This window comes from Aethalodelphis obliquidens, unplaced genomic scaffold (assembly GCF_003676395.1).
Source record: "Aethalodelphis obliquidens isolate GAN/ISIS:26980383/991018 unplaced genomic scaffold, ASM367639v1 scaffold1, whole genome shotgun sequence".
Taxonomy (NCBI): Eukaryota; Metazoa; Chordata; class Mammalia; order Artiodactyla; family Delphinidae; genus Aethalodelphis; species Aethalodelphis obliquidens.
Genome location: NW_020837945.1, coordinates 83,653,450 through 83,677,631, shown reverse-complemented (window position 1 = coordinate 83,677,631; position 24,182 = coordinate 83,653,450). Strand labels below are relative to the sequence as shown.

At 40.8% G+C, this 24,182-nt stretch overlaps 1 protein-coding gene across 1 annotated transcript in view; it reads right to left on the bottom strand.

Annotated features, from left to right (window-relative positions):
- Window positions 1-24,182, bottom strand: part of MCF2L2 (MCF.2 cell line derived transforming sequence-like 2) — a 217,629-nt gene that overhangs the window by 81,900 nt on the left and 111,547 nt on the right. Inside the window, exons 13-15 of the mRNA XM_027122468.1 lie at window positions 20,302-20,479; window positions 15,582-15,673; window positions 1,990-2,075 (exon numbers count right to left, since the gene is read on the bottom strand). Of these exons, the coding sequence (XP_026978269.1) occupies window positions 1,990-2,075; window positions 15,582-15,673; window positions 20,302-20,479 (356 nt within the window). The remainder of the gene's footprint in view (window positions 1-1,989; window positions 2,076-15,581; window positions 15,674-20,301; window positions 20,480-24,182) is intronic.

Below are 24,182 nucleotides of genomic sequence, written 5' to 3'. Positions count from 1 at the left end.
TGTTAGGTGTCTCCTTGACTCTGCTTTCCCTGCAGTGACTGCATTCTGCAGTTGGACTAGCCTCAGTCGCAGCTTTCATTATGATGTTCCTTTGCTCCAGACCTCAAAGGCTCCTTACTGCCCCAGCATCAAATCTAATCTCTTCTACCTGATTTTCAAGGCCTTATCTAATCTTCTTTTCCTCCTTCATTCCCTGTAGCTTTATTTTTCCCACTGCCGCTATTACTCATCACAGATCTCATTCATGAGATCTTACCTTGCATAAATTGGTTTCCCTTGCTAGGAACACTGTTTCTCCTGAAACTGTTGAAATCTTGGATTTACAACCCTACCCTTGCTCCTCCATTAAGCATCTCCTCCCCTCCCTCTAAAGTATATATTTAATCAAATATTTTATTGTGCTACCTAGGAATCACTTCATGTGTTTTTTCCTAGTTAAAATATAAGTTATGAAGGGTAGGGACTATGCACAGTGCTATCACACAGTGCTTAGAATCATTATTTTTCCCAAATATAATAAAGTAATGTTATTCTGGCAAGCCATCCAAAAATGAAAAGAGATTAATTATTCAGGACCCTTAATGAACACTATCTGGTATAACATTTTACCTGCACTACTTAAAAGCTTATAATTTATTCAACAAAATCTGACTGCTTACTATGTGCCAAGCATATTGTACCTATCAACTCTAGCCCAACAAATCTGTATTAGTTATACATAAAAACTCAAATCTATAAAATCAAAAATGAATAAGGGAATATAGATTAAACTGTTGCAGCAAAGATGGTGATCTTATAGTATTTATTCAAAGCTGGTTGTAGAACTAAAACAGTAGTCTTATAGATTCTCCTGTTTCCTTAATCCACTGGCTAATTTTGCCTTTTCTCAGAGATCTTTTGCAAGAATCTTAGATATTTTTGTTTCATTAAATGCTGTAACTTCTCCCATTTGCATTTCTCATTAGAAGTATGATTTAATCATTTCCTGTAAATTAATACAATAATTCATCAACTAACATAAAGGATTCATTATAAGAATTATAAAATTACAATTATAAAAGTAAGTATGGTTGTAGTAATAGAAAAGTTCCCAATGATATACTGTCACTTAAGGAAAATAACAGAATACATTGCCAGGTGGTGCTTTTCAGACATAACCCAAGTAAATACACTTTCAGATATGCTGAATTGGGCCATTTACTATAACTCAAAGGTATATTCAACCAGTAAGAGCCCACATGTTTCCTTGAGTACACCTTAAAGTGAAAGACTAGGAAGTAATCTAATTAAACTAATACCGGCTTTAATCAAGGAGCAAATTCCTAAAGATGTTTGTTCATTCATTCTACAGGCATTTTTTTGGAGGCCTGCTAAGAGCTAAACATGATAGACCCTTGAGATAAAAGCAGCTCATAAACGAATAAGTCAAATGGTGTGGGTAAAACAATGTGACAAAGGCTAGAATAGAAGTAATGATGGGGATTCTGAGTACAAGGAAAATTTTTAAAAAAATGTATTTCCTCTCATGCTTTTGGTCTTAACTGCCATAATTTAGGCTTTCTGATCTGCAGAGCATTCACATACATGCAAACACCTTGCTGTAGGCCAAAAATAGCATTACATTTGTATAAACTGTGTTTATGGGGAATCTATATCCTTTAAATGCTTTAAAACCAATAATTCAATCAATATTAGCAATAGTTTTTCATTTAGTATTTTCTTGATAATACACTGTTTTTAAAAACTGAGTATCTTGGGAAGCCTGGTTTATGAGATGCCATTTTCAGCTCTTGCTTTTTGCTTTTATGAGATTCATGAGTTTTGTTCTCCGGTACACAATGAAGGTTAGTATAAAGAATAAATATGTGATTTTATCTAGGAAAGGTAAGTGATGAGATTTAAAACAGAGCATACCCTACCCTCCTCCCCCATTACCCTCACCCCTCTAAAGGGTTAAAATGACTTCTACAAAGAGATGTGCAATCTTACCTGCTGGGGGAGAGATTTTTGGAACTGTCAAGCTGCTCTGGCTCAGGGTTCTCCCCATCATGACTGCTTTCAAGTATTTCTTCATTCTGAAGTGAAAGAAATTTTCGTAAGATCATCTATTTGTTTGGGGGAGGAGGGCTCTTACCTATATTTTTCTATTCCTAAATGTCTTTGTTTTGCTGTTGTTTTTAATTTTCTAGATAAGTGACATATTCAGTTTCTCATCTTTCTCTTTCTTTCCTGGGTTATCCCCAACCACTCTGTGGACCTTTTACAGTTTCCCCTTGAGGCTTCCTTCAGGAACATCAAAAACTCATTCACAAAAGCAGGTATCCTTTTTCCTTAAATGAAGGGACTATTAACATTGTATTCTTCCCCCTTCCCTGCTGATTCACAAAAATGATTCAGAGTTTGCTACAAGGGACAGCAAAGGGATCATTTGATTCAATGTTTTTTTTTTGTTTTTTGGGGTTTTTTTTTTTCTGGGTAAGAAATCAATGTCTGGAGAAGTTGTGGCCTGCCCAAGCCCAGAGAGAGAGCTAGACAGAGAGGAGATAAGTCCAGGGTCCACTTTCCCAGGCTGGTAATCACAAGTCCGTTGAATCACACTGCCTTCTTAGGCCAGTGCACAGTGGTCACCAGTGCTGGCTTAAAGCCAGCTGGTGGTCGGAAGCCCTGCTCCACTGTGTGCCACCGCTGAGACCTTGGGTGTGTGTGTGTGTGTGGGAAATCCGGGAGGGGCCAAAAGGAGGGAGGAGACGCCAGCCCTACTCTGTCCTGCCAACCTCCCAGAAATCCTCATGCTGGGACCCATCTTGGCTGAGAGACGCATGTGCCACCAGGAAAGACCCTGAGTCAGACCAAATATGGGCCAAGCAAGATGACTGGCCAGAGACAACCTGGAAAGCTAACCCCATTACCATAAAACCTAAGACTGCAAGCCGTGTGGCAGAGCAGTTCTCCTGGGTTCCCTTACCCTACTGCTCTCCGCCTGGGTGCCCTTTCCCAATAAAGTCTTTTTTTTTTTTTTTAAACATCTTTATTGGAGTATAATTGCTTTACAATGGTGTGTTAGTTTCTGCTGTATAACAAAGTGAATCAGCTATACATATACATATATCCCCATATCTCCTCCCTCTTGTGTCTCCCTCCCACCCTCCCCATCCCACCCCTCTAGGTGGACACAAAGCACCGAGCTGATCTCCCTGTGCTATGTAGCTGCTTCCCACTAGCTATCTATTTTACATTTGGTAGTGTATATATGTCCATACTAATAAAGTCTTTTGCTTGTCAGTTAAGTGTGTCTCCTTGGATAATTCATTTCCGAGTGTTAGACAACAGCCCACTCTCGGGCCCTGGAAGGGGACCCCCTTCTGTAACAGCATTATCTGCCGCATAGCGTTGCAGATCTTTTTCAGAACACTGGGCGGACTTCCCTGGCAGTCCAGTGGTTAAGACTCTGTGCTTCCAATGCAGGGGGCGCAGGTTCGATCCCTGGTCGGGGAACTAAGATCCAACATGCCAGACAACGTGGCAAAAAATTAAAAAAAAAAAAAAAAGAATAACACTAAGCATTTAATTCTCAAAAAGAGACAAGACTCCCACTCAATTTACTTTCCAGAAAATATAATTTTAACCAGGAAGTGAATTTGTATATCATATTGATAGCAACGGGAGTATTATAAGGGTATTAACCAATAATGAACAAGTAGATAATTAGCCAGCATTTGAATTCTTCCTGCCTGCTAGGTTCTGTTTAAATGAGTTATTTTACATTCTCACAAAAGGGAGTATAGATTTAGAAAGGGCCCTCTTGCAAAAGTATTATTAAGGGAAATTTAATGAATAAACATAAAGATTCCTTGTAGATTAGAGCTAAAAGTTGGACGACGAGCTTTTCCCAGATTCAGATGAACAGATAGGAAGAACCTTGCAAAACAGGTGAGAGTTACAGGCTGCTCAGTTAGTTGTAGACACTGCAAGAGAGTCCTCTCCCTGGATTAACAGAGAGCAGTCAAGGTAAGGCTGTTTTATTATCCACAATGCAGACCACAGAGACAGCAATTTAAAAGTGTTCAGTGTATGAAAGAAAACCATGGATTTTCTGTCTTTCCATAGATGTCTTCCCAAATCTGGTATCATATCCACAAAGCCGGCTAACAAATAAAGGAGGATTTGGGATACTAGTTTGTTAATTTAGCTCTAAAATACACGAGCAATCTTACATTCAGGTTCATATTTTTTCTTTTAAAATAGGATATCATTTCAATAAGAATCTAAATTTTTAGTTCCCTCTCTTAACTATATTTGACCAGAGACTACAATATATTTTTCATTTCAGTCAATATACAGAAGTAAATACCAGTCCCTGGATTCAAACCAATCTAGGTATTTTCACTACACTACCAAAGCTCTTTCTTCACATTTTCTATGTAATGTTGAACTAATTACTATAGCAGTTAATGTTATACTGCATCCCTTTCTAGTTCCTCCTCTGTGATGTTACTGTGCCAGAAACACTCACTGGACTTTGAGCTCCAGCCTTATTCATCTTTGAATCCACAACATGCAATACCGTCAGAAAGAGTAACCACCATTACTAATAAAACTCCCTCTCACTGTAAAACTTGCTTATGCTTGTGAAATGAATTGTGCTCTTTCCAACTCTACTGATCTATTGTTAGTATGGTGGATTGAAGAGTCTCTTATTTCCTGACAACCTAGTATAGTGATGGAAAAATAACACTGACTTAAGGTGCAGGTATGGGCTTTATCATTTTATGCAGAATGATAACGTCCCTCTAATTTATAGACTTTGTCATGCATGAGATGACCTCATGGGCTTGCTGAAATGCTTAGGCATGGACTTGGTAATGTCAACCCATATTCTTGTGGCCACATGTCAGACAGTTGGTGTCAGGGTGGAGGGAGAGTCCTCTGTCAATCAAGTTTGATGGAATACAACACCCATGGTTTTGAGAATGTATGGGAAGGATCCACAGCAGATCTGGGGACTGTTTTAATAAGAGCCGGCAGTTAACTGCACTGTATACCAGTGTTTTGCTAAGGTTTAGATGGATTAGTTCCGGTGCAGTGGCTTTAAAAACTGACCACAACCCACAGGAAAAACGTTTACATAATAATACTTATACACATATACTGTGATTTATAATATGAAATATATATTTGGTCTTCATGCTGTTTCTGGCACAGAGCTCCTAAAACCCTTTAAATTTCTTGTGATAGAGTGTCTTGATATTTATAACAAACCCCTTTCAACCACACTTGAGTTTATGTTAATGAGGTAACTATTAGGAAGCACCTACAGCCAGCCAGTGTCTCAGAAGCACAGGTGACAACGTGGGTTTGCAGATGGTCTCTGAAGGGGCATGGGAGCAGTCTTATAAGGCTGAGCCCTCAATGTTTGGCATCTGATGCCATCTCCAAGTAGACAGTACAGAATTAATTGTTTGTTGGTGTTGGGGAAAAAATATACAGCAGATGTACATATAACTGAAAAATGTTTGTGTGATTTTGTGATGGGATACATTCTGTTTTTAAATTCTATCCCATTCCCTTCTGTTTATTTATTTTTTTAAAACGCTGGTGAACCCACCAAACTGAGTTCACTATCACCATTGTGACCTGTAATTTGAAAACCTCTTAAAGAGTGAAAAGAATGCAAACTGAGGTGTGACAGGTAAATCTGGGTGGGAATCCCTGGCTTCTTTTTTTTCTGTGTGGTACGCGGGCCTCTCACTGTTGTGGCCTCTCCCGTTGCGGAGCACAGGCTCCGGACGCGCAGGCTCAGCGGCCATGGCTCATGGGCCCAGCCGCTCCGCGCGGCATATGGGATCCTCCCGGACCAGGGCACGAACCCGTGTCCCCTGCATCGGCAGGCGGACTCTCAACCACTGCACCACCAGGGAAGCCCCCTGGCTTACTTTTAAAGAAGTGGCCTTGGGTAGCACCTTAGTTCTCTGTCAGTAAAATAGGGGTATTACATCTACATCAGAAGGTTTTTGTGGTAATTAGAGATGATGTATTAAAATGCTTAGCACAAAGAAAAGAATAAATGACATTTATGGTTGGCTCTTTAATATCTACTGTGTGGGGATTAAAATAGGTAATTATGGAAAGCACTCAACATGCTGACCTTCAGTAATTGCTGGATAGTTGCTACTGGACCCCATATTTCTCACTAGCTGGGAGATGTTGGCTGTCACTTAATCTCCCTGGGCAACCATTTCCTTCTGTGTAAAACGAGGGAGATGTTTCATTTGGCTATGAAACATTTCTCTGCTTATAATATAAAATGCCAACATAAGTGCTATTGCTTCCAATTTTGAGATGAAAGCTCAATTGTAGCCAGAGTACTTTTGGGAAAATTTTAAATTAAGCTTCTGAAAGTTCTAGGAGGAAGAGAGCATATTCAAATAAATGCCTGCTTTTTTCAAATATTGGTCCTTTGATTCAAACAATGGACCGAGAAAACTGACCGCAGACCAACCCACCAATTGCTGCTTTATTTCTTTGTTAGGGTTTCCTTATGAGCCTCAGTGAATTGTACAGTAAGGTGATTTTAAAGCAGAGCACTAAGTTTCTTGTGAAATCATATCCTGTTTCCCTTCAGTCACCCTGACTTGGGGATGCCCCAGGGCACCAAAGAAGGGATTTTCTCAGTCAACTGCTTTAAAAGGGAACCAACCCATAAACTACTCTGTTGGGAGGCCAATCAGGTGGGAGACTCCCTCCTCCTGTACGTTCCTTTTATTCTGAAGAAAAAGGGTGGCAGTGAAGGCAGGCATGAAGAGTGATCATTGAAAGAAGCGTTTAAGGTTATTAACTCTTTTCTGGGATTGCAAATTAATTATGAAAACCTGAGAAGGTAAAAGAGGTATGACAAGTAAGAATCACTAAATAATTACCAAATGGCACGGCTTAGAGGAGGAGAGCAGGAAGGAAAGGAAACCTCTCCAAAGGGCAGTCACCTCCAGCCTCAGTCTAGGGTGGCCTTAGAGACACTCTGTTTCCCAGAGTGAAAAACATCAACCTTGGGAAAGAGTAGCCTCCCCTCTCCATTGCTGGTACTGCCGGGAAAGGGGAAACCCCACCCCACCCCCCGATTTTTGAGGTTCAGTGGGTTCTGATGTGGAGAATAGGAAGGACTTCTGAAGAACAGGAACCACCTTGAGAATCTATCCTTCAAGTGAATTCCTACCCGGCTGGTCTGTCCTATTTGCTCCCTCTCGTTGGCCTTTTTCCAGCACATCTTTTCGTACGCTTCACTGGCATTGCCTGAAGAAGCCACTACCTAAAGATTCCTTTAGATAATAGGGCAGTCAGTCCATTTTAAAAGATGGCAAGTGTTTGCAGGAGGGTTAAGGGGCTGTCAGTCACTCAGCCTTGCATTGCTGTGAACTAGCTCATTCAGATTTCTCCCAATTCTAGTCCAGATTAGCTGCATTGGGAGGAGACTTCCAAGAGGGAGGGAAGGGGTGGCGAGGAAAGAGGAAGGTTTTAGGACATTTTATAGACTGAAGCCCTTTGGGGGGCTTGAGGAGACAGGCGTAACTGGTCCTGAAGCTTTGTGGAAAGGGGAAACGACTAGGGAAAGATAAGGAAATGGGTCCCAGATGGAAAATTTACAAAATTTTTCCAGGGTCTCTTTTATCTAAGATCTTGAGTTTCTCAGCTAGACTTGTTAGTAATTAGTTCAGTGTTCTTACTGGTTAAATTGGCTTTTATAGGCTGGACTAATACTCTAAACATTACTTATAGTATTTGTTTATGGGGGAAATGTCTTCTTAAAAAACTGCAAACATTGCAACGTGTTTTACCAATGATATGCAAGTCTGTATTTCTGTTAAAATTATCAGAAAGTGAGAAACGTGTCACAAGATACCTTTCTCCCATTCCCAAACCAAGAAAATGGGGAGGAAATAAGTAACCCAAGGATATTGAAAAGAAGTTGTCCATACATCCTGAATTTTCTCAGACTGTTTGATTTCATGTGATTTTAACTTTAATGCATAAATGTTAACGTAACAATTTTTACATGTCTGTAAATCTTACTTAACTCATAAATAAAATCACAAATTTGAAAAATGCTTTATTAGATTTGCAAACGTGCCCTAACCTAGTTAATTTCCAAATAACCTCAAGGCCAACTGGTTGACTCTTGCTGGTGTGGGGAGGAGTATAGCCCAGCTAACAGAAAGAGAGTGTGTAGGTTACTGTTATAGATCCACGAGACCACAAATGCTGGACTCAGCCTGCATAAGTCCTCACTTTCTACTGTTCCCCCGAGTACTCTATACTGGGCAACAAATTCATTCAATGAAGATTCCAAGATGGAAACCTTGAAGGTATTTTCAGTATCTTCTTTTCCCTCCCTATTAAATCTATCCCCTTATTTCTCTGCCTTGATCTATTGCTTCATTCATCAAATTTTCTCTGATAGTCTAGAGCATTCCACGCACTGGGGAGAACACCTGGCCTAATGGGTATGAGCTCTGCCCATCTCCTTTTTTGCCACTGCCATTAGTAGGCTCTCAACATTGAAGTCTCACCTGGACTGTGACAACTGCTGGCAGCTGGTCAGCCTGCCTCTCTTCATCTAATTTACTCTTCATTGCTGTACCAATGTCAAACTGATAAACAAATGCCCTTGCTGGCAACAACCCTCAACGAAAGTCTTCAGCAACCTGTCTTTGGTCTACCTTCCCAGCTTTCTTGGACTATTCCCGGAATACCCTATGATCCCTTCAGACTTCTGAGGCTTTACGTCCTTCCCCATCCAGGAATGCCCTTCTCTATCTTATCCACCTTTCAAAGTTGTATTTATTCTTTAAAATTAAGTTCAGGGACTTCCCTGGCGGTCCAGTGGTAAGGAATCTGCCTTCCAGTGCAGGGGATGTGGGTTCGATCCCTGGTTGGGGAATTAAGATCCCACATGCCACGGGGCAACTAAGCCCGCATGCCACAAGTACTGAGCTCATGTGCCTCAGTGAGAGAGCCCGTGCGCCACAACTACAGAGCCCACGTGCCTTGGAGCCCGTGTGACACAACTAGAGAGAAGTCCGCGCGTGGCAATGAAGAGCCCCCATGCCGCGACTAAGACCCAACAAAGCCAAAAAAAATAAAGAAAAATAAATAAAATTTTTAAAACACTCTTAAAAAAATTAAGTTCAGGGCTTCCCTGGTGGCACAGTGGTTGAGAGTCCGCCTGCCGATGCAGGGGACATGGGTTCGTGCCCCGGTCCAGGAAGATCCCACATGCCACGGAGCAGCTGGGCCCATGAGCCATGGCCGCTGAGCCTGCACGTCTGGAGCCTGTGCTCTGCAACGGGAGAGGCCACAACAATGAGAGGCCCGTGTACTGGACAAAAAAAAAAAAAAAAAAAAATTAAGTTCAAATGCCACCTCCTTTGGAAAAAAACACCCCGACATACTTGCTATGAACTGTTCCCTCTTCTGCCTTCTAACACATTATATTCCTTTTACTAGCGGTAGGTCATTCCGCTTTATATTATAAATTATTGGAAATATGTTGTTTCCCCCATGAAACTAGTAAGTTTCCTGAGTTTAGGCCCCATGTTAGAATTGTTTCCCATATGTGACCCGTAGCAATTGCTTTGATATATATTAAATTGAGCTGAATAAGCCACCCAAATTGGATACATCAAATATTTTAGTCATGTCCATTTTTTACTGATGAGAGAGCAAAGCCAACAGTGGTCTTACTGTTATTCTCTTTTTTCTCATGTAGTTCCCTCAGTGAAAAATACATTCTCATACAGTAATTTAGTCACATCCTCACTCTCCTGCATTTTGGACTCTGTATTAGCCTAAGAGATCCATATCTACCTTAATGATTTCTTCTTTATCCCAATTGCCTATGAATATAGCCTCTAGGCCAATGTGACCAAAAGTGCAGTCCCTTGTACCACCTGCATTCTAGTCAGCAAATGCATAAGTTAAAAAAGTCATATTCTGGGGCTTCCCTGGTGGCGCAGTGGTTAAGAATCTGCCTGCCAATGCAGGGGACACGGGTTTGAGCCCTGGTCCGGGAAGAGCCCACATGCTGCAGAGCAACAAAGCCTGTGCGCCACAACTACTAAGCCTGTGCTCTAGAGCCAGCGAGCCACAACTACTGAAACCTGCGCGCCTAGCTCTGCAATGAGAAGCCGCTGCAAGGAGAAGCCCGCGCACCGCAACAAAGAGTAGCCCCGCTCACTGCAACTAGAGAAAGCCCGCGTGCAGCCATGGACACCCACCGCAGCCAAAAATAAATAAATAAATAAAATTTAAAAAAAAAGTCATATTCCTGGACCCTAACCCAGACCTCCTGAATCAGTGTCTCTGTGGGTGGAGCCTGAAAATCTGCATTATGAATAAGCTTCTCGGGGTTGTAGCACACAGGAAACCTTGAGAATCTTCATTCTAGATACTGTTCAGAGAGCTTGGCTGAGGAGATCAAGATTTGGTGGATTCTTTGAATCTCGAAGAATGACCAGACTTTAAACATCACAGAAAGTGAACAGTGAAATGTGCTTATGGTTCACATAGTTCTCTTGGTGAGAAACAGAAAAGTAAATGAAAGATTTTGGGATTCAGAAGAGTGAGAAAGCAAAAAACTAAATTTGGCCGTGAGCTCTGATCATTTGGCAAAAAGATACATATTCGAGATTAGGAGAAGCTATTTAATGTAAGACCTGAATCCAACCTTCCTTCAGCTTCTTCTCATCTTTTACACAAAACATTCTATCTGTAAACACAGGATTAAATGGGAAACTAACATTACTAAGAATCTTCTGTATGTCAGGCATCATGCTAGGTGCTTTCCATATATTTCTCATTTAATCAGACACCTGTGAGGTTACTTTATTTAACTCCATTTTGCGGAAGAGGAAATTTAGGGGATGAAAGGCTAAGTAAACTGCTAGTTAGGTAGATTAAGTAAGTAATCCGGTAGACAGGTTAAATTAGATAGATTAGGAAACTGCTAGATTAAGTAAACTGCTAATTTCAGATTCCAGTTGGATCATTTACTAGTTGTGTTAGACTTGGGGAAACTCACTTAGCTCCTCAGAGCCTCAACAGCATCACAGATAAAACAAAGGAGACATCACCTTCCTCACAAGTTATTGAGGACTTGAGATGAAATCAGGTACACACAGCACCCAGCACAATGTCTAGCCCTCAGTCAGTGTTAGCAACCCTTCCCTCACCTCTCTGTTCTCTTCCTGCCTTGACTTTTTTTGTTTTAAAAAAATTTTTATGAAGGAGCCTGTTTGCTCAGAAGCATGAAAAGATCTCGTTATTTTAAACGACTTTAATAGGTGCCCAACGAACACTGTTCGTTGGTGCTCACAGCCAGTAGCTCTTCCTTTTTCCTGAGGGTTGACATGCAGGAAAAAGAAATCCTCATCAACCTTTGGCTTCTTTCCACCTCCAAAGAGGCCGTGACGTGAGCAGCCCAGGGAAAGCAGCCCCGGTGAGTCATGCTTTTAGCTTCCAACTGGTGATGGGAAGGGCAGAAAGTAGCCACATCACTACTGCTAGGAGCCACAGGGAAGGACTCCACCATGGCTTTCCCAGACAGTGTCAGTGAGCCAAGCGCAGCCCTCACAGCTGCCAGATGGCCCCGAGAATCTCAGCCGCCTCCTCAAGTTGAGCTTGTCAAGTTCCTGCGAACTGGCACACCAAGGATTCTCCTGCCAGAGAAGAGGGAACGCCTTTTTTGGGAATGAGTTCTCTGCTGATGATAAGACCTTATCATGATTTTAGTTGCAGTAGTGAGTATCGGTGACTCCAGCAGCAATCATGAATGGTTTGGATTTATAGCTTTTTTTTGTTTTTTTTTCCCCCTGTGAGCATTTACTCTTGAGGGCAAGGAGGGGCATTTATCACAATGTTATGATTCACTCTCCTAGACTGGTTATGCCTTCATTTCATCTTTCAGTTCCAGGCCTAAGGCCAAAAAGGTGTCAGAATTGTCACCGAGAGTCAGATGCATGTTCTCCTACTTATCCTGGTCATCTGCCTTGGACAGTGGCCACAAAACACAAGCAGCAGTGATTGTTCTTGATGGTAATCAACCTCCTTGTCCCTCTTTTGAACCGTGCAGAGATGAATCTAAACCTTCTTTTCTAACCTACTTTTTTTCTTACTAGTTTTCTTACATATTTTGGAATGATGATTTCCCTGGTTATACCACCCACCTTGGAAAACACTAATTGCATTTACTGACCCTAAACTGATTTCTAAGTCCAGGATTTGGGGATTTGGTGCACAAATCCCCTTTCTTCCTGTTCATATTTTTCACGACTGTGGATTCTGCTCACTCTTCTCATAGCCCTGGGCTTTAGAAGCAGCAGTCTGACCAGCCACTGTTTTCCAAAATGAGGAAGTGTGGCAGCCTTTGTTCCTACCCTGCTTCCTTTTCTCCCTTGACTGTTAATATATATGTTCTTGGGGGAAAAGCCCTTCATTAAATACCCAAACAAGGCAACAGTAAGGGAAAAAGCAACACAAGCACAGAAGGATGATGGTAGCATGTACTCCTGCCTGCTTAGCCGTACCTATGCTGTTGGTGATCTGCCCAAACACAGGGGGAGAGAGCATCTTAGCAGGATGGGCTTGGAGCCTGAATTAAACAAACAGCACAGCAGAAGGAAGAAACCAGAAATCTGGTGGTCAGGGCTTTTTGAATTCTACTCAGCATTTTCCAACCCTGTTGGCCTCTGATTCTATCTCCACCCCTGCTCCTGCAGTGTCTATTTTTACAAGTAGGTAACACAGGAGTAAATAATGAATGTAGCTTATGGAAACTTTTGGCCTTAAATACTTTTGAGGTCTTCCCTGAGGAAAGGTGCTTTATGTTTATTGACAATATTTCCTTTTTTTCTTTTACAACAAACAAAACAATAGCACTCATTGTATTGTTTACAATTATTAAAATAATTTACTCTAATTTTAATTCTTATATATGAGAACCTTAACATATTTACAACTCCCACGGCATCTTTATGAAGTGTGCAGGTCATAAATATGTTGTCTAAAGATGGGCAAAGTAAGTCACAGAGATATGAAGTGAGTTCCAATCACATTGTGAGTCAATGCAATGGCATATGCGTTCAGGTGCCAAATCTGGGCTCTGGTGCACTTGACACAGCCCTCACCTTCAGAGATGACATTCTTTGAAGACCAGCATACAGAAAATGGTTGAGTGATGCTCAGTTTTGAAGGTGAATTAAATCCTTTTTATATTACTTAATGATTTCACAGACTTCATGAATGTCAAGTCAGGTGAATTTTAGTTACATTTGCCCATTTCAAAAAATGACTGATCAAGACTGGATGATACTATGAACAAATATATGCCAATTGGACAACCTGGAAGAAATGGAGAAGTTCCTAGAAACATACAGCCCACCAAAACTGAGTCAAGAAGAAATAGATAATTTGAACAGACTGATCACTAAAAGTGAGATAGAATCTGTAATAAAAGCAAAACAAAACAATAAAAAAAAACCTCCCTGCAAACAAAAGTTCAGGACCAGATGGCTTCACTGGGCAATTCTACCAAACATACAAAGAAGAACTAATGCTGATCCTTCTCAAACTTTTCCAAAAGGCTGAAGAGGAGGGAACACTCCCAAAGTTATTCTACGAAGCCACTATTACCCTAATACCAAAACCAGACAAAAACACTACCAAAAAAAAAAAAAAAAATTACAAGACTGTATGAAATTGCAGACTGTTTCCTAACTCTGGAAGACATGGTGATGCAATAACTCCAACCATGAGGGATTCCAAAACAGCAATGACAGTGTCCTTATCTGCCCAGAATACAGAAGGATGACTGAACAAACTGACAGAAGAATGCAGCTTTCTCTCTCTAAGAAAAGTCTGCTGGGAACTAGTTCCCACATTGTTTCTGCCTCCAGGAAGAAAAGCCTAAGACTTGCTTTCTGCCTGACTCCTTAATGGTCAGTGGAGTCTCTGTGGGGGGCCTAGATTTGGACACATTGGGAACTGATGATGGATATGAACTATTGCTGAAGTCCATTTGAGCCCATGGTCTACTGGCTTCTGTTTCAGAACCATTCAGTCAGCCAGATATTTAATTTTTTTTTTTTTTTTTTTTTTTGCAGTATGCGGGCCTCTCACTGCTGTGGCCTCTCCTGTTGCGGAGCACAGGCTCCGGACGCGCAGGCTCAGCGGCCAGGGCTCCCGGGCCCAGCCCCTCCGCGGCATGTGGGATCCTCCCAGACCGGGGCACGAACCCGTGTCCCCTGCATCGGCAGGCGGACTCTCAACCACTGCGCCACCAGGGAAGCCCCAGATATTTAATTTTTTAGTGAGGCAGAGGAAAGGGACCACTTCTGGGGTGGCTGTGCAGCATCATATATTCACAATTCATTTTGCTTGGGTTTTTAAATATAATGTTACTTTACGATTATATAGTGCTTGGCCATTTTCAAATTTTCTCTTAATGCTCAAAACAGTTTCAGGAGGTAGCTATTGTTATTCCCATTTTTACAGATGAGAAACTGAGGTTTAGAGAGGTTATGTCACTTAAGTCTAGGTCTGCCAGATTCCAAAGCTTATGTGCTTTTTTTTTCACTTTTATTTTGAAATAATTATATAGATTCACATGAGTTTGCAAAGAAATGTACAGGGAAGTCCCATGTACTCTCCCCCCAACCTCCTTCAATGTTAACATCTCACACAACTAGAGTATAGTATCAAAAGCATGAAAATGACTTTGGCACAATCCACAATGCTTATTCAGAGTTCACCAGCTATATATGCGCACGTGTGTGTGTGTATGTGTGTGTGTAGCTGTATGTAATTTTGTCTTTTTTTTTTTTGATAAATTTATTTATTTATTTATTTTTGGCTGCATTCGGTCTTTGTTGCTGCACACAGGCTTTCTCTAGTTGCAGCGAGTGGGGGCTACTCTTCGTTGTGGTGCGTGGGCTTCTTATTGTGGTGGCTTCTCTTGTTGCAGAGCACAGGGTCTAGGTGCACGGGCTTCAGTAGTTGTGGCATGCGGGCTTCAGTAGTTGTGGCTTGTGGGCTCTAGAGCGCAGGCTCAGTAGTTTTGGCGCATGGGCTTAGCTGCTCCACGGCATGTGGGATCTTCCCGGACCAGGGCTCGAACCCGTGTCCCCTGCATTGGCAGGTGGATTCTTAACCACTGCGCCACCAGGGAAGCCCTGTCATGTTCTTTTTATATATAAACCATACACTGTTCTACCAATTTTAAATATGAAGTCAGATTATAGGAATGAATAAAATGACTTTTCCTTCAATAAAACAATATCTACCAACAATTATGTACATTATGACCAAAGAGCTTTTGGTTTCTATTTGCAATTAAGAAGAAAGGAAAGGGTGAAATTCTACAAACCTCATCTCTTGGGAGCACTAGTCTGTGCTACGTGCCTTTATGGGCACATCTTCTGGAGGTGATGGTAGGTATGAAATAAGAAAACACAATTTATTGGTTTATTGATAATTATGGCAGCAATCTTATGTCATGTCAGAAATTTCTATCAGTAAAGGAAAGGTGATCATACCTTGACTTCAAATTTAGTCTCATCATCTTCCTTTTCCACAGAGTTTAAATCCGTCTCCACATAACATTCCTCAGATGTTTTCTGATGAGGAGCTAGAGAGACAAAGAAAACCTGCCATTAATTTGGCTTATAAATAACTCAGAGCACTTAGCCTGACTTGGACCATGTTGATGCAGTTGATTAACAAAGCTTCATTGAGCTGCTACAGTGATTTCCAAGGTAGTAGATGAAATTGGAGGTGAAGGAGAGATGCAGAAAAGAAAGAGTCCTTGATCCCAGGCATTTGATTCAAAGAGAAAAAAGTCACACTCAACACCACAGGAAACATCAAACCACAACAAATCAGTAAATGTAATGTGGTAAAAATGATAGTTTCCATCATTCCCAATTTTAAGGCCCAGCTAAAAAGTCACTTTCTTCATGAAATCTTCCTTAACTATTCCAGACTTCTTGGATTCTTTTAATGCCCTGATATTTAGCATTAATCATCTGCAATGTATAATATTGTACTTGATGTTCTTGGATTAGAAGATTCAATTCTAGGTACCACATTCTATTGAGTGTATTTTTTCCATTATACAGGTAATTAATTTGTGATTATTACAGAAAATTTGAAAAATACTAAACTCTTACCATTTAAACACACTGTGATTATATAAGGGAATGTCCATGTCTGCCCTAGGCAGAAATCGTTGCTAATCTGATGATCTAACAGTTGCATTCCCAAACTGATGCAAACGTATTTTTAGTGGACAGGATGACTGTGTGAAGAATCAGCTGAGTCTAGAGGAAATTGGACAGCCTTGCTCTTGCTCTCTCCTCTCAATCATTCTCCCTCCCTCCTCTCCTTCCCACAGGGCTCTCAGACACCTGAGAGATACCCTTCTTCAAGCTCCATGGCCATTTGGCAGTAAGATTGGGATTTGGGTAGGAGAAGCCCTGGTTATGCTTGAAGCTTCTAACCAAGCTTTACCACAGGGCTGCATTGGGGGTGATGGCTACAAGGCTAATAAGTAAGTGGTAACTTGAATTCTTGTCACCATCACCACCCTTGTATATACAGTTTCTTTGGGAAACTCATGGGATACTTGTGATTAATCCAGGACAGGATACGAGCATTTCTGGGTGCTATGGCCAAAATGTCATCCAGCTAATGCCACCAATAGCACCCTGATGCTTATCTGTGGTAGACTTGTTGGAGGTTGACTGTCTTGCCTCCAGAGGCCCCTCCCAAGCCTCAAGTTCTGTGAGACAACTGGAAGCAGCTTGGGCTTTCTGTGGGTTTCCCATACATGTTATGTTGAAATCTGTAGTGAAGCACTGTTTGCTGCCCCAGGTTATGTGACCACTGAAGCTATTTTATAACAGTGGACAATCCATTGGGCTCCTCATTCTCTACAGGATCTCTGTAACCTGAGTAATTCCAGGCATAACAATGGGAAGCTGGAAATGCGTACACTAATTGGCAACACCCATGACTGAGAAGCACCTTCCCTTAACGCTAAGTACAGCGGTGAAGTTAAAGGCAGGGACGTGGGAGCCATGCTGCCAGCGCTCAAGTTTTGCTCTTCCACACATGAAGCATACGTTATCAAAGAGCCTTAGCCTCTTCATATGTATATGGGGAATAATGAGAAAGCCTACAGTATGGGGTTGTTCTGAGGCCTTAATGAGTTAGTATGCACAGTGTTTAGATCGTGGTAAGCACTCAGTATATTTTAGCTATTATTATAGCCACAAAAGAATTTTTTCATGCTCCTTATGTACTTCAGAGAGGTTGAATGTTGTACGCAAGACATCTGGCTACCAAGAGTCAGAGCTGAGATTCCAGCTCCCGTCTCTAAGCAGCTCTGACCATGTTCCTTACACTGTGAAATATAATAGTCTATCTTGGCACAGACTCAGTTGCTAAAAATCAGACAAATGTATTTGAAAATCCTGTTAGCGATCAGCTAGAATCCACACTTGGTGGTTAATCTCCAAAACAAAAGTGCAGGATTGTTATACAAAATGAGCTAGTTGCCTGACCAAGGTCAACAATACCTGTTCAGACATGTCAAAGATCTGTGGATCCTAGGAGGGTCATTATCTACTATGAAATCTTGTGTTCAAAAAGCTGAGAAACAATCTATCATTCCTGCTTTGTTTACTTGTAACAAACGTATGTCCTTTATATAGGTATACATATAGCTGATTCACTTCATTGTACAGCAGAAACTAACACAACATCATAAAGCAATTTTACTCAAATTAAAAAAATAATAATAAAGAGGGAAGCAAAAGTCGTCGAAAAGAGCATAATTTAGTTTTGGGAAAGAGCACTAGATGGGAGGTCAGGAGAACCGAGCCCTGTTTCCAAACATCCAAGAAGGATGTCTCTCTGTGTGTGAGTGTGTGTTTCTGTGGTATGTGTGCATAAGTGTGTCTGTGCATGTGTACGCATGTGTGTGGAAAAATTCAGGAAAGAAATTCACTGAACTGTTATCAACTTTTTAATTCTAAAAAGTTTAATATGTTGTAGGAGACAGGGGACTGTAAGCTGTACTAAATGGGGAGTTACCAAAAGACCCCATAATTTTCAGAAAAATAAAAACTGAAAGAATTTGTTGCAGACCTGCAAAACAAGAAATGCCAAAGGGAGGTTTTCAGCCTGAAGAGACAAGACACATGATGGTAATTCAACAAGGAATAAAGAACACCAGAAATGGTGAACAGGATGGTAAAGATAAAATTATATATATATAAAATTATAAATATAAAATTACATACATAATTTTTTTTCATTTTTTCTTCCTTTCTCCCAATTTCTCTAAAAGATATATGACTGTTTAGAGCAAAAATTATAACACAATATTGGGGTATGTAACATATGTAGATGTAATATTTAGGATAATAGCACAGAGGATGATTAAAGGGCACATGGAACTATACTTTTGCAAATTTCCTGTATTTACATAAAGTGCTACAATATTAACTCAAAGTAGATTGTGAGAAATTAAGGATGCACATGGTAAGCCCTAAAAGAAACACCTAGGGAAAAAACAATGCAAAAGTTATATACGTATGTTAAAAAGCCAGTAGAGGAATTAAAATGGAATACTAAAAAACTGGCTACCCCAAAAGAAGCCAGGAAAAGAGATCAGAAGAATAAAAAACATATGAGACAAATAGACAACAAATAACAAAATAGTAGCTCTAAATCCAACTATATCAATAATTACATAGTATGTAAAATCGACTAAACACTCCAATTAGAAAGCAGAGGTTAACATGTTTCTAAAAGGCAAGACCCAACTATAGCTGTCTACAAGAAATATACTTTAAAAATAGACAGAAATAGAAGAATGGAAAAAGTGTATCATGCAAACACCAAGCATAAGAAAGCTGGAATGGCTCTATTAATATCTGACAAAATAGACTTCAAGACAAGGACTTTTACTAAAGATAAGAAGGGAAGGAGAGATATTTCCTAATTATAAAAGGGCCAGTGTATCTAGAAGACATAATAATTATGAATATGTGCTTAATAAAATACATGAGGCAACAAATGACACATATATCATACCCAAGAGTGTTTACCCAGGAATGCATGATTGTTTCAACATTTAAAAAGAAATAATTGTAATCCACCATATAAACCAATAAAGGAGAAAAAAATATGATCATCACAATATATGCACCAAATAGAGCATCTGAAAAATTCAATAATCATTCATGATAAAACTAGCAAACTGGAATAGAAGGGAACTTCCTCAATCTTATAAAAGGCATCTGTGAAAAACTTACAGCTAATATCGTACTTCAAGGTGAAAAATAAACTTTTTCCCTGCATGTTGGGAAAAGACATGGATGTCTGCTCTTACCACTTCTATTCAACATTGTACTAGAGTCCCAGCCATCAATCATCATAAGGCAAGGGGAAAAAAAGCATAAAGATTGAAACAGAAGTAAAACTGTCCTTATTCACAGATGATATGATTATATTTCTATACAGAAATATATTCCTATTGATAGTTATATATGGTAAGTTCAATTCATTATAGGGCTTTTTAAAAACATGAAATGCCTAAGATCTTTACACTCAAAACTACTATATTGTTGAGGGAAATTAAAGAAGACCTAAATAAGTGGAATGTTATAACGTTCATGAATTGGAAGACTCAACATTGCTGAGATAAATTGATCTATATATTCATTCAGTGATCTATATATTCATCCCAGCAGAAACTGATAGGTGACTGTAAAATTTATATGGAAATGAAAAGGACCTAAAATAGCCAAAACAATCTTGAAAAAGTACAAAGTTGGAAAATTTACACTACGTGATCTCAAGGCTTACTAGTAAGCTATAGTAATCAAGACCACGTAGGATTGGTGTAAGGACTCATCTTTTTTTTCCTTTTTTTTTCAAAGAACCAATTTTACCCCTCCATTGCTAGTAGAATCTTATGGGCCTTTTAAAGGTCCTTAATGGAGTTTATTTTATGCTAATGTTATTTGTGCATTTATATTATTCTTCTACTAGACTGTGAGCTTTTCCTGGCATACAGGCACTTAGTTTTACCTAAATTTATAAGTCTTCAATGCCTGTACTATTCCACATCTTAAATAATATCTGTCAAAACAGTAACCATTATGCATCTTAAGCAACAATAATCTAAACCCTCATGGGCATCGATGAAACATAAAGCCACAAAACTTCTTTCCCCCAGTAACCTACCCAAGGTGGAGGGCTGGCGGATTTTTGGTGACACCCATTTTGGGGAGAACTCAGGACGCGGGGCCACGGGTTGCACTGGGCGAGTCTGTCTGGCTGCCAGTTTCATCAGACTCATTTGCCTCTTGTGAAATATTTCCTGCACATCACCCAGCTTCTGCAGGACTTTCTGGGCTTTGGCCTGTGGGAACAAAAGCAGTTCATGAGCCGGTCACTCTGCACTGAGCCTGAGGACATGAGGCATTCCCTTTCTCCCATCTTCCCCTCTTCCCTGCCTCCCTATTTCCTCCCTCAGGTGACCCTTCTCTGGGCATCTATATGCAGGTCATTGCACATCTCGCCTCATACAGAATTGTGCTTCTAAGAGTCTGTACCTCCCACTTGATTGGCAGGAGTTGTATCTTTTTCACCATTCTATCTCCAATGCCTGAAACACTGCCTAGCACCCAGTAGTGCTCAGTAAATATATGCTGAGTGGGTAAATGTTCACTAAGCCATATCCATTCACGGTAGAAAAGGATGCCACAGGCCATGAATGAACGGCATTAGACCAACTTATAAAACAGGAGGATTTCAAAATAAGAAATGTACGCTGAATAAAGGCCCTGATAGAGAAAAGACTAAGTATTCTGGGGGGAAAAGGTGGTTAAATTCTGAAGCAGGATCAAGGGAAACACAAAGATCTGTAATGAAAAGGATACACATTTAAATTTTAATCTGTGAGACCCCTTCTTTATATATAAGTAGGAAAGAAAGAAACTGAAGAAATACCAGGGGAAAGATGAAACTCAAACATGTTCTCATAACTGACTATATGCCCTAAGGCAGAGAGAGGTTCAGGAGAACAAGAAACAAGACCCGTTTCACCTGAGTTTCCCCAAGGCCTGAATTCAGTTGAATATGTTTCTTCCAGTAGGACGTCCCTCTAGCTCTGGTGGGTCAAGGAAGTGGGTAGCCTTCTCTTTATCATGCTGAGTCTGACATCCACCTTGTGGATGATTTTAACCACCAAACAAGGGACCCAAAATTAGAAAAGCTGAACCACCATAATCCACGCAAGGTGGTCTGAGGATGCCGAACTCCAAAAGTACAGGCTCAGCACACACCGAGGGAGGTTGCCACAGTTTGCAACTGGAAAATGTAAGGTCTTTTCTATGCTGGGCCATCTTCTGACGAAAGGGCAGATTCCTAGGACTGGAGTGTTGACTATGCAACAACTGTTCCCTTATAGCCTAAGGCCCTGCTGAGGCTGACCTCTGCACCAAAATCTGGGGCTGGTCTCACTCTTTGGAGAGTCTGAGTGCAGACCTGCACTGTCCATACAGTATCCACTGGCCACATGTGGCTACTGAGCACCTGGAATGCGGCGAGTCTGAATTGAGCTGCTCTGTCAGTTTAAATACATGCTGGATTTTGAAGACTTACTTGAAAAACGAACATAAAATATCTCGTTAAAATACAATTAATTGTACAATAGTGATTGTATGTTGAAATAATATTTTGCACAAAGGTTAAAGAAAACATTATTAAAAACTGATTTCACTTGTTTTTTACTTTTTAAAATGCGGCTACTAGAAAATGTTAAATTACATGTGTGGTTTGCATTACTTTTTTTAAAATTCATTAATTACTTTATTTATTTTTGGCTGCGCTGCGTCTTCGTTGCTGCACACAGGCTTTCTCTAGTTGTGGCGAGCGGGGGCTACTCTTCGTTGGCGGTGCATGGGCTTCTCATTGAGGTGGCTTCTCTTGTGGTGGAGCATGGGCTCTAGGAGCGCAGGCTTCAGCAGTTGTGGCACGCAGGCTCAGTAGTTGAGGCTCGTGGGCTCTAAAGCACAGGCTCAGTAGTTGTGGCGCATGGGCTTAGTTGCTCCACGGCATGTGGGATCTTCCCGGACCAGGGCTCGAACCCGTGTCCCCTGCATTGGCAGGCGGATTCTTAACCACTGCGCCACCAGGGAAGTCCTCCATTATATTTCTATTGCAAAGTGTTTATCTAGACCAGGCAATTTTTCTGTAATTTTTCTGTAAAGGATCAAATAGTAAATTTGATTTTTTTTCTGTAAAGGCAATTTTTCTGTAAAGGATCAAATAGTAAATATTTCAGGCTTTGCAGACCATCTGGTGGTCTCTGTCGAATCTGCCGAACTTGGCTGTCTTAGCATAAAAGCAGTCGTAGATGATCGATAATACATAAATGAAAGAGAGCAGCTGTGTTCTGATAAAACTTGGTTTACAGAAATAGGTAGCAAGCAGCTTTGGCCTATGGGCTGTAGTTTGCTGACCCCTACTCAGAGTCTGTGTCTAAAAGGTCACTTCAGAGAATGTGCCTCTGGCCTCAGGAAGCTCAGTTGTGCCGTGGACTAAAAGTTCTGATTACACAGCTATGAGTCCAAGTCCCAAAAAAAGCCAAATTCCCTTATGTCAGGGTGATGTATTTCTGGGGGGATGGTTATAAGACACTACTACTCTGCCCTTCTGGTCCAGTGATGAGCTTAAGGAAACTGAGACATGGGTGTTAATTGCTGCTCAAAGATCAAGAAATCTGACTCAGTGAATGATTGTCAAATTGGTGTTGTGTGGGGGACAGCCCTGGTGTGAGGTCAGTGTCACATGCTAGAGCCCAGTGACTCGCCACTCGGGCTACACAGGACTTGGATCACCTTTGCCCTTTTGCAGCTTTCTCTTGAGACCCCAGGGTGAACTCTGGAAATAATGAGGCAGTCAGAAGAGACCCTAAATTCCTAAACTCAGATGAGGGGGAGGTAGTGCAAGATTAACCATTGCATTCCCCTCTTTCCTCTTTTTACTTGTAAATCCATTCTCCATACCACAATCAGAATTATCTTTCAAAAATTAAATATGATCATATAACTTCCCTGTTTAAAAGCCCTGCAGGGGCTCTCCGCTGCATCTGGATAAAGTCCAGACTCCTCATTCAGGAGCTCTGAGCTCTTCAGGACTTGACCCTGGTCTCCCTCCAGTCTCCCACCTGCCAGTACCCACCCTTCACACTCCAGCCTCCAGCTGCGCCAGTTTCCCTAATACTCGTTTCCAGCCTGCCTTTGCACCTCTGTTCCTTCTGCTGAGGTCCCCTCCCTCCACTTTGTGTTCCCTGAAAACCCCTACCTAGTCTTCCAGACCAAATTTAGGCATCCTCTCCTATGAACACCCTGGCCTCCCCCGGCTGAGGTGACCAATGCCTCCTCTATGTGCCTCACACTCCCTTCCATTCTATCTGCTCTTGGACTAAGGAGCGTTTAGTGGGGACATGTTTGTCTTCCACCAAACTGCCAGCACTTTGATTCAGGGACTGTGACTTTCATTGTTAATTCCCAGAATAAAGGGCAAACTGGGTACCCAATGAATATTTGAAGAATCAAATTTTGCTGTTTGCTACTGAGATTGTTTAATTCCCTGGACTGGGCGGTGAAAGTGAATGAGGGAGAAAAATCAAAACAGCAGCACTAAGAGGATAGCACAATAGCAATGTATTAGGAGAAAACACTTTGAAGAGCCTCAGACAGAGACAGGGTGGCTGCTATAAGGACAACAGTTTAACTGCTGATGTCGTTTTGATCATCACTGTGTCTTAAGTGTAACAGACTCAATCTTTTAGACATAGAGTACCTGTTCTTGAGATATAAATTTTATTTTTTAGAATAGTTTTAGATTTACAGAAAAATTGCAAAATAGTACAGAGAGTTCCCATATACACCACACTCAATTTCCCCTATGATTAACATCTTATGTTAGTATGGTACATTTGTTACAATTAATGAACCAATACTGATACATTATTTTTATTATTAAAATAAATTATTATTAAATAAAATCTATGCTTAGATTTTCTTAGGTTTTTTTTTTTTTTTTTTTTTTTTTTT